The sequence below is a fragment of the Buteo buteo genome, chromosome 5 (assembly GCF_964188355.1).
Source record: "Buteo buteo chromosome 5, bButBut1.hap1.1, whole genome shotgun sequence".
Lineage (NCBI taxonomy): Eukaryota > Metazoa > Chordata > Aves > Accipitriformes > Accipitridae > Buteo > Buteo buteo.
The window spans coordinates 36,048,547-36,062,010 of NC_134175.1; the positions used below are offsets into that span (position 1 = coordinate 36,048,547).

Here is a 13,464-nt window from a genome sequence, read left to right on the forward strand (position 1 = left end):
GGGCGATGCTGGGCATGGGGCAGGCAACAGGCACAGCGCCATGTCCTACCTCCTCCAGGTGACGGTGGCCTCCACGTGGTTGATGGTGATGGTGATGGAGGCTGGCTGACCCTCCACCACGTACACCACATCTGGCTTGTCCAGGATGACCGGGGCCTCTTCCAGGTAGGGACCTGCCACACGCATCATCACCACCACCTCTGGACCCCACGTCGCCCAGCCCTGGGCAGCTCACCACCCCACAGAGGACAGAGCCCCCTCCACCCCAGCCCCCCGTCCCCTCCCCGCTGCCCCTCTCACCCCGGTCCAGGAGCTGCACGGGCCCCACAGGTGGGCAGGGCTTGCTGTTGGTCTTGGGGGTGGCGGTGATGACGCGGAAGAGGTACTGAGCACCCTTGGTCAGCCCATGCACCGTGTAGGTGGTGTCCCGCACGCCGGCCACCAGCACCAGCCACTGCGTTGTGCCCAGCACTTGCATTTGCACCACGTAGGTCACCGAGTTGGGGTCTGCAGGGGGAGAGGGTCGGTGCGGAGCCCCCGGCATCGGGCTGGCCCCTGTGCCCCATCACGGCATCGCCCACCCCCTGCCCAGCCCCAGCCCCCTCACCTATGGCGGTGTCCAGCCACCTGGGCTTGTTCCAGGTCAACGTGATGGCTCTGCCGGTCACCGAGGCCACGGTGGGGGGCCCATCCGGGGGGGTTGGCACCACGTCTGTGTGGGGAGGAGGGGAGGGGTGTGAGCATGGCCTCTGCCACAGCTCCTCAGGACATCTGCCTCACACCCCGGGAGACGCGGGCTGCAGGGGATGGATGGGGCCAGCAACCCTCACTGGTTCTCTGGTGGGGGCTCAGCCTGGCAGCCCCTGCGGGGCTGGTGCTGCCAGCAAGTCTCACGTGGGATCTGGGGGTCCAGGGATGGGTCCTGACCCCGCAAGGTGAGGACTGCACAGCTGACCCCGCTTTTAGGTTGGATTAGAGACCTGAGCTCCCCTCCAACCTGAACTGCCCTGTGATCCTATCAACGTAGGACCTCGCTACACAGTGCCACCGACCTCCAGCCCCCGGCCACAGCCCAGCAGGGTGGCAGCGAGTGGCCGCACATCCCCGGTGGTGCCCACTGCTGCTTACCAGTGACGTAGAGGTGCGCGTAGCACGTGGCCTTCCCCACTTTGTTGGCAATGACGCTTTTATAGACTCCAGCGTGTGCATGGCTGACGGCCGTGAACACCAGGCGATGGATATCCTTATCTGGGGGGGGGAACAGGGACACACGGGTAAGACACCAACAGCCAAGCCATGCAGGGCTGCCCTCCCTGCCTCATGGGGCATGAAGGTCTGGGGGATGATCCTTCCTCCCGGGGTGTCCCCCCTTTCTCTGCCCCAGGTGGAGGGACCCCAAGGGGGCAAGGAGGGCGGCATGAAGCCCTACACTGCATCATCTTGCGGTCATCTGTGCTGTCGATGCGGGAGCCGTTGTGGAACCAGGTGATGGAGGGGTAGGGCAGCCCGGCCACCTGGCACTCCAGCACGGCCTCCTTCGACTCCACCACGTCCAGGTTGTGCAGCGGCTTCAGGAAATCAGGCATGGTGAAGCACTCTGCCTCCGTCTCTGCCTGCTCTGGCTCCTCCGGGATGGATGGCATCTTCTCCAGCTTGGAGCTGCAAGAGCCCACGCACACTCGCAGCGGGAATACAGTGCCCCCAGCCCATCCCTGACCCAGGCTTTGCACAAACCCATTGTCCCCCAGATCCCAGGGGGGAAGCAAGCAGGGGGGATGCAAACCCCAGAGACCCCTGGCTCTTACATCTGGGAGGCAGCAGATGTCCGCGGCTCCTCCACGTAGAGCTCGGCAGAGCATTCCACGTGGCCGTGGGCATTCCTGGCTGTCACCGCATACTGCCCCTCATCCTCGCTGCCCACGTGCACGATGACCAGCGAGTGCAGCCCACCATCCCGCTGAATCCGCACGTTCTCCCCCTCCTGCACCGGCTGGCCTGCACGGAGACACACACCAGCATCAGCATCAGTATCAGCACCCCACCCAGCCCCAGCTGGGCATGAGCCCTTGGATGCAGCCCCCAAGCGGATGGGGAGAGGTTTCCCTGCAGGGCCTTGGGCAAGCTCTCTGGGCTTGGGGGTTACCAAAATGGGTCCAGGTGACCGCCGGGGGGGGAGTCCCACTGATCATGCAGTCAAAACGCGCCGTCCGCCCTTCCACCACATCCACATCCTCCAGCTTGCGGGTGAAGAGTGGCTGCACAGAGGGCTGCACCGTCAGCCGGGCACTGCAGGTCAGCTCGTCTGCAAGGAGAGGAGGTAGGAGTGGGCCCCATGCAGCATGCCTGTGTGCAGCGCAGGAGGCAGCCTGCATCCTCCCCCCCACCTGCAGCCCCAGCAGCCAACGTGGTTGTAGCTGAGCGTACCCCACGCCTGGTGGGGGCTGAGCCCGGGTGTGCTGGGTGCCAAGCTCTGTCCCTGCATGAGGCAGAGGGGGTACAAATGTGTGCGAGGTCCCTATGCCCAGGGCTGGTACTCTGCTGGTAGCGGGGTGCCTCTTTCCTCCCCTCACAGCAGTACAGACGCCAGGAGCGGTGCGGCGGGAGGATGCTCTCTCTCCTTCCCACAGGGCAGGGGGTCACAGCTGGCCTAGCCCCTTGGGGACGGGGAGGCGATGCTGAAGCAGGCAGCACCAGCACATGCAGCACCCAGGGGCAGCACAGGGACAGGCGCAGGCTGGATGCTCCAGATGAGGGAGGTTGCAGCAGAGACCGATTTGCAACGATGGTGTTGTCACCCAGCCCGGGGAAGGGATTGACACCATGCTCAGGCACAGCTTCACCTACCTGCGCCCAAAACTGCTGCTGCCCTCAAATCCCTGCAGGCATACAGCCTCCTCCATGGAGGGATGCACAGGCACCAGCCGCAGGGTGCCAGGAACGCCGCTGCCCCCTGCACCCACCGCAGCCCGGGTTACTGCCAAGGGGCTGCCCAGGCGGGCTGGGGAATTCGCAAGGGACCCTTGTCCCTGCCCCACTGCGGGGGACAGAGGCTGTGTGCAGCACGCACAGGCACAGGGGGGTGTCAGAGCCACGGGACGGAGGCAGGGTCCTGTTGCTCTTCCTCAGATGCCACCAGTGATGGCTCGGTGGGAGAGGGTGGGCGGCCCTGACCAACCTGCCCATTGCCCCTGCCACCTCCCAGGCCAGCAGGGACAGGTGGGTACCGGAGCCGGGTGCCCAGAGGCTCTGGAGCCAGGGAACAGGCACAGCCATGCTCCAGGGCTGCATCCAGCCAGTGCAGCCACAGTGCGAATGCATCTCCCCACATTGCTGGGAGCTGCATGCATGCATGCCGGCAGAGGAGCTGAGTGGGGTGGGACAGGGCTGCACGGCTCAGGGTGCTGGAGCCCGAGGACCGATGCCCACCAGTTTTCCCAGCTGGGGAAAGGTCCCCAGCTCCTGGGGCAGCAACCACTCCCTGGCCCCCTGGCCCCCACCTCCAGCACTCACAGCTCCATCCCAGGGGGACCAGAGCCCCGAACCCAGGGACAGGGGGGGCCGTCCACCCCCCAGCACCCCCCTAGGGCCAAGCCCCGAGAGATACCCGCCCCCCCGGGGAGCTGCGTGACCGCCGCTTACCTTTGGCGGTGCTGAGCTTGCAGGTGTAGATCCCGCTGTCGTCCTCATGCACGGAGGTGAGCAGCAGCTTGCACTTGCGCCCGTCAAAATGCATCTTGCATTTGAGCAGGGCGGGCTGGAGCAGCCGGCCCCGGGATAGCCAGTCCACGTCCATGTCTGGCGGGCCAGCCACCAGGCACTCAAAGAGTGCCAGCTCCCCCGCCCCGACCACCACGTCCTGCAGGGGAACCACGATGCCCAGGGACTGGCACTCGGGGCGAGCTGCCCGGGAAGGGGGGAGAGAGAGAAAGAAAGAGAGACGCGTCTCAGCAACTGAAAAGCAACCATGAGAGGTGGCGGGGATGGAGCTGGCGGGGAGGGGGGAACGTGCGGGGCAGGGAGGGGGCATGCGGGGAGGGGGCCTGGTGCGGCGGGCAGGGAGTGCAGCGGGGAAGGGCGGGATGGGGGGCGAGATGTGGAAAGCGGAGCTGAGCCAGGGAGGGGGCCGGGGGTGAGGGGAGGTGTCCGTGCCAGGAACACACCACACAGCGCTTTACCAAACAGATTTTATTAGAGCTACAAAAAAAAGGGTCACGGCCTCGCAGCCCGCCCCCCCGCCAAGCCCCCTCCCCAGGGAGAAGAGACCCGGAGCTGGGGGGTGCTCCAGGCGGACCCCCAGCCCTGGGGCTGCGAGGGACATCTCAAGGTGACCAGGCCGGCACCCGGGTGGCTGCCTGCGGGCCAAAGGGGCAGATGCTCTCCCACCCCGCTGCGGCTGGGGCAGGGTGCTCCCCAGCAGGGGTCCCGGGGGTCTCCTGTCCCCCGTGCTCCGAGGTGACCGTTGCAGAGCTGCCACCATGCCGCAGCCCCTTCCCTACAGCCCCGGCCGGCACGGCGGCGACCGTGGGCTCAGCTCCCTGCTCCCCTTCCCTGGGCGGCAAGGAGAGGAGCGGCAGGACACGCAGACAGGGACAGACGGACGGAGCAAGAGACAAGACAGCATCATACGGCCGCCCTGGCCCGGCTGAGGGGGTGCCTGGTGCTCCCCTGCCGCTCCCCCCACCCCGCCTCGGTTACGCCTCCCCCGGCCATCCGGCGAGCCCCTGCCCGCAGTCGAGGGCCCGCGCGTCCCCGCGGTGCATCCAGGACGAGGCGGCGGATGGAGCAGAAGGTAATAACACAAGGTGAGGTCCACTGCCTAAGAGGTGTCCAACTAAGAGCCCCGCGGCCGCGGCTCTGAGAGATGCACCCCCTTATCGTACTCCCCCTGCGTACAGACAAAAACCGCAGTCAGCAAGCGGAAGGGTTAGTGCAGCAGCAACGGGGCCGGCACGCACGCACGCACACGCCAGCGCCGGCACGAAGGGTGCGAGTGCGCACCAAGGCACGGAGCCACCCGCCGAGCCCCCCCCGAGAGGGGCCGGGGCTTGGGCCGTCGCCCCCGCAGCCCAGCTCCTGCTGGCTGTGGGGCACGGGGCTGGCTCCCACTCCCACGCCAGTGCCGCCGCGCTTTGCCGGAGGCTGGGAGCGGGGTCCCGGCAGGGTACAAGCAGTGCAGCCAAGGCCGGGGTGGGATGGGCGCAGCCCGGGGGGCTCAGGCAGCCGTCAGCGGGGAGGGCTGGGGGGGGAGCAGGGCACACACAGCAAAGGGCAAGAGGAGGGAGGCAGCATCACTCATCCCCGCAGGCTTCTTCCCTGGCCTCGGGGGATGCCAGGCAGAGCCTGGCTATCAGTCCTGACCCCCCCTCCCCCATTTGCACACATATATTGGTGTCCTAGGAGGACCACAGCAGGGCTGGGGAGGAACGGCAAGGGATGGGGGCTGGACAGCCCAGTCCCATGCATAACGGCTATTGCTGGAAACGGGCAGGGGGGGACCTCTCCAAGCTGCCCTGTGCCTGGCACACAGCTTGCAGGCTGCCTAGGACAGGGAGGGAAGGAGCTGTTGGCACGGCAGGGCGGGGGGACATGTCCCCTGCGGGGTCACCAAGGGCAAAAGCCCTCCCTGCGCAGCCAGGGGCAGCAACCGGCCCCAGCAGTGGGTACATGGGGAGACAGGGGAATGTGGGGTGAAGCTGGGCTGCGGGGAGCAGTGGGCTCTGGGTCAGGCCATCGGGGGCCCTGGCACAGTTGGGTGGTGGGACCCAGGGCTGTGGGGCCGCACATCTGGATGGGGCAGCAGTGCAGCCTGCCTTCCGCTGCAGGGCCAGCCTCTGCGGGCAGACCCAGGCACGCAGCTTCACTTTCCTGCTCCCGGCTTGTGCCCGCCTGCCCTGCGGCGGGGAAGGGCAGGCTGGCTTGTTGCCTTCTCCGGCAGCACCACCAAGGGGGGGGTCTTCAGCAGCCCCTTCCCCACACAGCTCATGCAGGGTACTGGAGACAGCTGGCCCCTCAGGGCCGGGGGAGACGCGCTCGGGGAGCTTTACCTCTGACCTCCAGCTTGGCCTCGCACTGCTTGGTGCCATACTCGTTGACGGCCTTGCAGGTGTAGAAGCCAGTGTCTGTGCGCTCCGCTGCCAGGATGTGCAGCGTGAAGAGCCCCCGCACCCCCTCCGCCTCCTCTGCATGGTGCCGGCGGCCATACTTCACTGGCTGCCTGTTCCTCAGCCTGCTCGGGACACGGGCAGAACGGCATGGTCACGCCTGGCCCTGCATGTCCAGCCTGGCAGTCCCCAAAGGACCCCTCTCTTCCACCCCCAACCCTGCTAAGGACCAGAGATCCGAGCTGGCCATCCCCAAACGGGGAGGTCACCGTGCCTGTCCCCTCCTTCCCTGCCCAGCTGTGACCCAGCAAGCACCAGGACTCACCAGTAAATGATAGGCTTGGGCTCCCCACGGACACGGACACTCATGCTGACGTCCTGTCCCTCCAGCACCGACTGGTCCGACAGGGACACCTGGAGAAGCGGGGGTCAGAGAGCAGTGAGCACCCACCTGCACCCAGGGCCATGCATGCCCACCACTGCACCCAGGGCTATGCATCCCCCATCACAACAGCAGCCCTGGAGAACCAGGGGGGCTGGTGGGGTGGAGGCTGCCCAGGTGCCAGGAGCACCCCAGATCAGGGGGTAGGAAAGCCTGACCCGGCACCTCCTGGCACTGGGGACCACAGGGCTTGTGGTCACAGGGAACTGCTCCCCCTCTGCCAGGTCCCAGGTGGGGTTGTCGGCTCACCTCAAAGGTGGGTGCAGCCTTGAAGGTGCTCTCCGGGGAGCCGCGGGCAGCCCCGTGCTCGGCTCTAGGCTGCAGCTTCATGGCCGGTCGGTGCTGGGGGGTGCTGGACTCGGGGAACTCTTCCAGGGGGCTCAGGTACTCCTCGTCCGAGGTGATGGGGCTGGCCTGGCCGAGGGGGGGTGCCAAGTTCCCATGCCGCTCCACGGCGGGGGCTAGCACAGGAGAGGCTGGATAAGGAGCTGGCATGGCAGCAGCCAGAGCCGGGCAGGCGGGTCAGGACACCCCTCCCCGCCACCCTGCACCCCAGGGGTGCCCGGGCACGGCCGACCCACGGCACATCCCAGCTCGGCAGCAGCCGGCAGCGAAGGGGTGCGGGGCCGCGCCGGGGGAGGGGGTGAGAAGCACTCCACGGGACGATAAGGGGACGCGATATCCCGCAAGGCGACAGCAGGGCTCAAGTGGCTCTTACGCAGCAGCCCGCGCTCCCATCCTTAAGCCGCCCGGATTCCCGGGATGGCTGCCCCTGCCCCGAGCCGCCGAGGGCTGAAGGTGACATTGGCAGCTGCGCTCCCCCAGCAGCCCGGCCGGCCGCCTGCCCGCTCCCCGGGGGGCCGGACCCGCCTGCGGGGGGGGGGGGGGGGGAGCCCACCCGCGGCCGGGCTGGGGGACCCGCGGGGCGCGGGATGCGTGCGGGGGCCGGGGGTGAGTGTTGCGAGGTGGGGAGCGGCGAGCGGCGCGGGGTGCTGGCAGCGCCCGGCCGCCGCGCTGGGGGGGCTGGCCCCCCTCCAGCCCGGCTGCCGGAGCGCCCTCCCCCCTCCCTCCTCCCCTTACCGGGGGGAGGCAGGCGGGCGGGCTGCCCGGTGCTAGGGCGAGGGCTGCGCCCCCCCCCCCCCCCGCTCTGCCCGCGGGCAGCCCCAGGGTGGAGAGCTGCGGCGGGGGGGCCCGACCCCCGGCTTCCCCCTCCCGAATCCCCCCGCCGCTCCCCGAACTTACCGCGGGGCGCGGGCCCGGCAGCCGCCGCGCCGGGCCGGGCCGGGCCGGGCCGGGCCGCACCGCCGAGCCGCCGGGGCCGGGGCCGGTGCGGCGGTGCCGGGCGCGCCTCCAGCCCGCAGAGCCGGCGGCCCGCTGAGCCCTCCCCGCCCCAGCGCCGGCCGGCCCCCGGGGCTGGGCCAGCAGAGCGGGGGAGGGCCCGCCGCGGGGCCGGGGGCTGCCGGGCCCCGGCCCGGCCCCCCGCCGCTGTGCCCCCGGCTGGCCCTGCCCGGTCCCCGCTGCCCCTGGGTGTACGGCCCCGCTGCACCGCGGAGCGGGTGGGGGTTTTGGGGGGGCTTCCAGCCCCCGGGGCAGCTCTGAGCCGCTGCTCGCTCCCCAGGGACGCTCTCGGGACGGGGAGCGCCTTGGGGCTGCGGCGGGCTGGGCATCCCCACGGCCGGCGGGGCGGGGGGCAGGCTGGGTACCCCGCGGCTGGCAGCTTGGTGGGCAGGCTGGGTGTCCCCACAGCCAAGAGCTTGCGGGGCGGCGGTATCCCCGCGGCTAGGAGGCTGGAGGGCAGGGGGACCCCCACGGTTCGCGGGTTGGAGGGCAGGCTGGGGTATCCCCATGGCTAGCGGGGCGCAGGGCAGGTGTGGGGGAGGCCGGACACCGGGCTGTTCGCCGGGTACCGGGGGATGCTCACAGCCTCACCCCGCTTCCCGCCCCCCCCCCCGGCAGGATCCCTCCGTGCTTGCCGGGAGCGCGTCAGCTGCTTTGGTTCAGACAGAGCCTTGTAGGGTAAGGAAGCCGGTTTCTTCCCAGTGACAGCAGCGGCCGGAGCTGGCAGCCAGCCTGCCGCGGCGCCGGCCCTCCCGCCCTCCCCGCCGCCCGCCCGCCGCCGGCACTCACCGGGCCGCACGCTGAGGATGGCGCTGCAGCAGGTCGCCCCCACCTCGTTGGCCGCCGTGACGGTGTAGAGGCCGGCGTCGGCTACCCGGGCGCTCCTGACCAGCAGGGTATGACGCTCGCCCTCCACCTTGATGGGCCGCGTCGTGCTGCTCCGCAGCGGGACCCCGTCCTTCCTCCAGGACACTGCCGGCAGAGGCGAGGGTCACTCGCGGGGCAGGAGAGCCCACGCTCCCCCGGGGGGGGTCCGTGCAGGGTCCCGGCGAGGCCAGGCGCTCCCCTGCCTGGCCCGGGCACCCCTTTGCCACGGGGAGCAGCCCCGGGTTCCCGCGGCCCCTGAGGGAAAGAGCGGGGCTGGCCGCTGCCTGATTCCTGGCATCCTCCTGCCCTCCAGTGGAGGCTGGAGAAGGGAATCGATGCCGCTTCGCTTCTGTCCCGCTCTGGCGCCTGGTACCGGCTCCTGCTGCCCAGCCGCCCCTGCCCACGTCCCGCCTACAGCACGCCCGGAGCCCGTCGGCCCTGAGCCGGGCACCGGGGCTCTGCTCCGGGGAAACCACCTGAACTGTCCCAAGGGCAGCCCAGAGCATCACCCGCCCCTGCCCGCGCAGTGCTCAGCGGCCCTTCTCCCGCTCTCCCAACAGCCCATCCCAGCACCGGGGAAGGAAGGGCAGACACCCTGCCTGCGCCCTGCCCTGGCAGGCAGTGCCCGAGCACTTCACTCCTGCCTGGCAGGAGGTGGGGTGAAAGGGGTGCTCCCGGGGTGGGCGCATCACCTCCCTGAGACACCCAGCTCCGGGCTGTGTGTCCCGCTCCGCACAGCTCAGGTGGCCCCAAGGGACGGCTCAGCGAGAGGGACGTGGACGTGCAGAGAGCCTCTCCGCCACGCTCGCACCCCCGACCCCCCAGCCCTGCGATCACTCACCTTCTGGCTGGGGGTTGGCTGTGACAATGCACTTGAGCAGCACCTCTGCCCCCACGGCCACCGCCATGTCCTGGATGGGGATCTCAAAGACGGGGGCTTCCAGGGGGTCTTCACCCGCTGAGACGTAGGAGTCATCAGAGGACTCTGGACAGGGAGAGACAGACCCCGTGGCTGTCAGCAGGGAGGAACGAGCGGGTCCTGTGCCGCGCCAGGCTGCATGCAGGCAGAGCAGGGGCCTTGCAACCCTCTGCCCATCCCTGCCACCACGTGCCCCACACCCTCGCTGGGGCATTAGCAGGTCCCCGGGCCATGTAGTGGAGGAAAAGGCCACATCAGGGGCCACCAGGGCACAGTGCCTGTAGCGGGATGAGACAGGGGACCACAGGGCAGGGAGCGTACAGCCTGCTGTACATCCCCATACAGCATAAGGGATGAGGCAACAGCAGGGTGTGGAAGGAGGAGGGTTGTACAGCCCACCACAGCCTCCACACCGAGCTTCCCCCAGCCCCTCACGGGGTGCTGGCTGCTTTGCTCCACCACATCAGCACCAGCCTCCCAGCTCCCTCCCCTCCCACGGCCCCAGCACATGGGCAAAGGTCCTGGGGCTGTGCCAGGAGCCTCAGGCATCTGGGCCTGGCACTGCTCCGGCCAGAGCAGAGCCTGGAAGGAGCTCCCAGCCCAGGTGCAGTCTGGTCTCACCCCTGCGTGCTGGGATGGGCAGGGACACCTCTCCCACGGCCAAGCCACTGCAGCATCCCCTGGGGATGCTTCAGCTGCACACCCTGCCTGGAGCAACGAGCACGGTCCAGCTGGGACAAGTTGCAATGGGTGCCCTGTGCTCTGGGGGGCTGGACCAGCCCAGGGCTGGGTGCCAGAGGTCAGCACCCTGCGTTCTTCCTGTGCCAGGCAGGAGGGACGGAGACGTCAGCAAGTGTCATGACCTCAAGGCCCAGCAAACTGGTACACAGGCTGGTCTGTCTTATGGCACCGGTTGGTGCCAACATCCCCAACCTCCAAAACCGTGTGCCCCTGCCCCACCTCTGCGCTCTCTGGCACAGCCTGGGCTCCCCACCCCTCCCAGGGGCAGGCTGGGGGTCCCCCATCCAACTCAGGGGCTGGCCGGGCCAACTCTGTGCCTGCAGGAAAGCAGAAAGCCATGCCCCTACCTAGCTCCGGAGAGGTGGGCCTGGCTCGGCGCCCCTTCCCCTTGCTCCGCGTGCTCCTGCCTTCTTGAGCCGTCCGGCCACTCTCTTTCTTCTCCGACACTTTCGTCTGCCTTCTCTCCACCTCCCTGCCCACACTGTGCTGCCCTGCCGAGCTCCTCTCCAGGCGAGCCTCCTGCTCCATCCCCGGCTTCGCCCAGGGCAGGAACCGCACCTCCGCAGGTGCCTCCGGCCGCCGGTACAACCCGTGGGGCACGGCCAGCCGGGAGGCCAGGGCTTCGCTCACCACCCCGGGGGCACGGGCTCCACCGGCAGGGCCCCCATCCGGGCACGGGCTGCCTTCGGCGGGACCCGCCTGTGAAAGGGCCACCCGACCCTGTGGGGTGGCTTGTGCTAACGGCCACTGCTCCTTCTTCTTCACTTCCCCAGTGCCTTCTTGCTGCAGACTCTTCCTGGCGCCCACATCCTCCACCTCGGTGGGCTGACCGGCCACCACGCCGCCCCACGCCGGGGCTTTCCTTCCACGCTGCCCCCCTGACTCCAGCTCCCCGTCGGATCCCACCAGCGCCACGCTGGAAAGTGCCAGGTGCTGGATGACGTGCGTGCTCTCCGCCGGTGGGAAGGTCTTTGGCGGCAGCGCCTTGCGCCTGCCGGCGCCCTGTGAGGAGGGGGTGCGGGGGGCACGGGGGGCGGCAGGCTCGCTGGCCGCCGGGGGCGAGGGTGCCGGGGGCAACCCGGCTTTGCACAGCTCCTGGGAGCGCCGCAGCTGCTGCTTGGAGACCGTCCGCTTGATGCGGGTCAGCTCCTCCGCAAACTTGTGCTCGATGGCGTAGACGCGGCCGGCAAACTTGCCCCGCTCGTCAAAGGATGCGGCTTTCTGCCGGAAAGCCAAACGCCGGCATGCCGCCGTGCCACCCGGCTCCCAGCGTCCACCTTCCCGCACGTCCTCCCGCGAGCTGCCCAGCATGCTGGCACGGCGGGAGCCGGAGCCGGGCTGGTCGAAGGAGCGCGTCTTGCGCAAGGGCAGGCAGGAGTGTGCGGGGAAGGGGCTGTCTGCCTGCTCCAGGCTCCTCCGCCGCTCCTCGAAGTACTGCAGCCTCTCGAAGATCTTGGAGCCAGCACGCACCAGCTTGGGGGATGCCCGGACAGAGATGCGGCCGGAGGCGTCGCTCATGGGTGTCTGGGGACGGGACTCTTGCGTGCTGCCCTGCGAGTACCCCGAGGACTTGGGCTTCTTGATCTTCTCCTCGTACTCCTCGGGGACAATGTCCTGGTACTCGGCTGGCACCGAGGACTTCTTGCGGGGGGTCACGGGCGTGAAGGAGGGGACGCCAGAGCCACGGGCAACAGGTTGGGATGCGGTGCCGGCGGGCGGCAGCAGGCACGGGCCAGCACGGGGAGACGGCGAGCGGAGGATGGGTGGCTTGGCGGTCAGCGGCAGGGCAGCGGGGGACCTCGGGGCCTCGGCGCCAGGCTTTGGAGAGACAGGGCCGCTGTGGGGGTCATCTCTCCGGTAGCCCCCCTGGGGGATGCTGCTGCAAGGGGAGAGACAGAGGAGCACAGTTCAGAGCCCACCCTCAGCTCCTGGCTGCATCCCTGCTCCCGGCCCGCACCATGGTGCCCAATGGGGCACGGCAAGGGGGGCAGGCGGCCAGGGCAGCCCCAGGACCGGGGAGCCTCAAGGGGCCCTGGCGAGTGAGTCCGGCTGGGTTGGGTGAGAGTCCTGGGCTGCTGTGACACAGGGGTGTCCCCTTGCCCAGGGATACCCGTGTGGGACAGTGGCATGATGCTGGGATACCCAGCGAGTCCCCTCCCCAGGGCTGGCATGCAGACAGGATCGGGAGCTGGGTGGGTGCCCCAGTTTGCCGGGGTGTCCTGGTGTGCCAGGGCAGCGCGGCACAGGCCAGCTCTTCCGCAAGGTGGAGAGGGTCCCAGATGCTACAAGCCCTCCCCATGCACATGGTGCTGTGGCTGCATCCCCCCACCCCATTGCCCCTGAGGGGGCTCGGCGATCGCAGTGCAAAAATCATAAGGTGGAGATGAGGTTCTGGTGGAAGAAGCAGCTTTCGAACAAAAAAAGGGGCGGGATGGAGGTCGAAGGAAGCAGGCCTGCGAGGATGGAGACCAAAGGCGGTGGGGAGGGAGGGGGGCTCTGAGCGTGTCAGCTGGTGCTGGGGAGGCAGCATGTCCCTGGCCCCTGCTGCCACCCCTGTGCGGTGGGGACCATGGGTGGCAGAGCCTTGCCAGCGGGTGTCCCAGGCGGCCGCGCACCCCCACGTCCCCACACCCTGGGCTGCGCAGAGCCCCCACGGCTGGGCGGGACAGGGGGACACCCATGGCACAGCCTGCAGGTGGGATGCTGCAGCTAGTGCAGCGGCACAGGGGTTACCCCCCAGCCCCAAACTGGCCACAGCAGGAAGGGACCCCACTCCGTGTCCCCCGCCTCACACAAAGGCCTGTCCCCCCTGGCCCGGGTTGCTCCCACCTCCTCACCAGGAACAGTCCGCCTACTGCTCAGAGCCCCCGTTCCTCATCCGGGCATGGCGAAGGCAAAGAAAGCCCAGGCGGAGGGGAGGAGATGGCTGCGGGGGTTGGAAGGAGATGGCCCCAGCGCGATGTCCCCTCCGTGCGCTTCCCCCGGCTACTTACACGTGGAGCGAGAGCGCCCGTCCTCGGTACAGGCTGAAGGCGCTGCCGTACGGGTCGCTGGCC

The 13,464-nt window shown here is 69.1% G+C and overlaps 1 protein-coding gene across 3 annotated transcripts in view; it reads right to left on the minus strand.

The window, feature by feature from the left end:
- Positions 1 to 13,464, minus strand: part of SPEG (striated muscle enriched protein kinase) — a 40,173-nt gene that overhangs the window by 12,247 nt on the left and 14,462 nt on the right. For 2 of the 3 annotated variants that reach the window (XM_075028606.1, XM_075028608.1), the window contains 14 exons: positions 10,756 to 12,287; positions 9,590 to 9,733; positions 8,671 to 8,853; positions 6,793 to 7,004; positions 6,427 to 6,515; positions 6,045 to 6,226; positions 3,640 to 3,900; positions 2,144 to 2,302; positions 1,806 to 1,995; positions 1,430 to 1,659; positions 1,129 to 1,248; positions 608 to 712; positions 301 to 507; positions 50 to 173 (listed from right to left, as the gene is read on the minus strand). In XM_075028606.1, coding sequence (XP_074884707.1) covers positions 50 to 173; positions 301 to 507; positions 608 to 712; positions 1,129 to 1,248; positions 1,430 to 1,659; positions 1,806 to 1,995; positions 2,144 to 2,302; positions 3,640 to 3,900; positions 6,045 to 6,226; positions 6,427 to 6,515; positions 6,793 to 7,004; positions 8,671 to 8,853; positions 9,590 to 9,733; positions 10,756 to 12,287 — 3,738 coding nt within the window. The remainder of the gene's footprint in view (positions 1 to 49; positions 174 to 300; positions 508 to 607; positions 713 to 1,128; positions 1,249 to 1,429; positions 1,660 to 1,805; positions 1,996 to 2,143; positions 2,303 to 3,639; positions 3,901 to 6,044; positions 6,227 to 6,426; positions 6,516 to 6,792; positions 7,005 to 8,670; positions 8,854 to 9,589; positions 9,734 to 10,755; positions 12,288 to 13,464) is intronic. The other variant, XM_075028607.1, reaches the window with a different exon arrangement.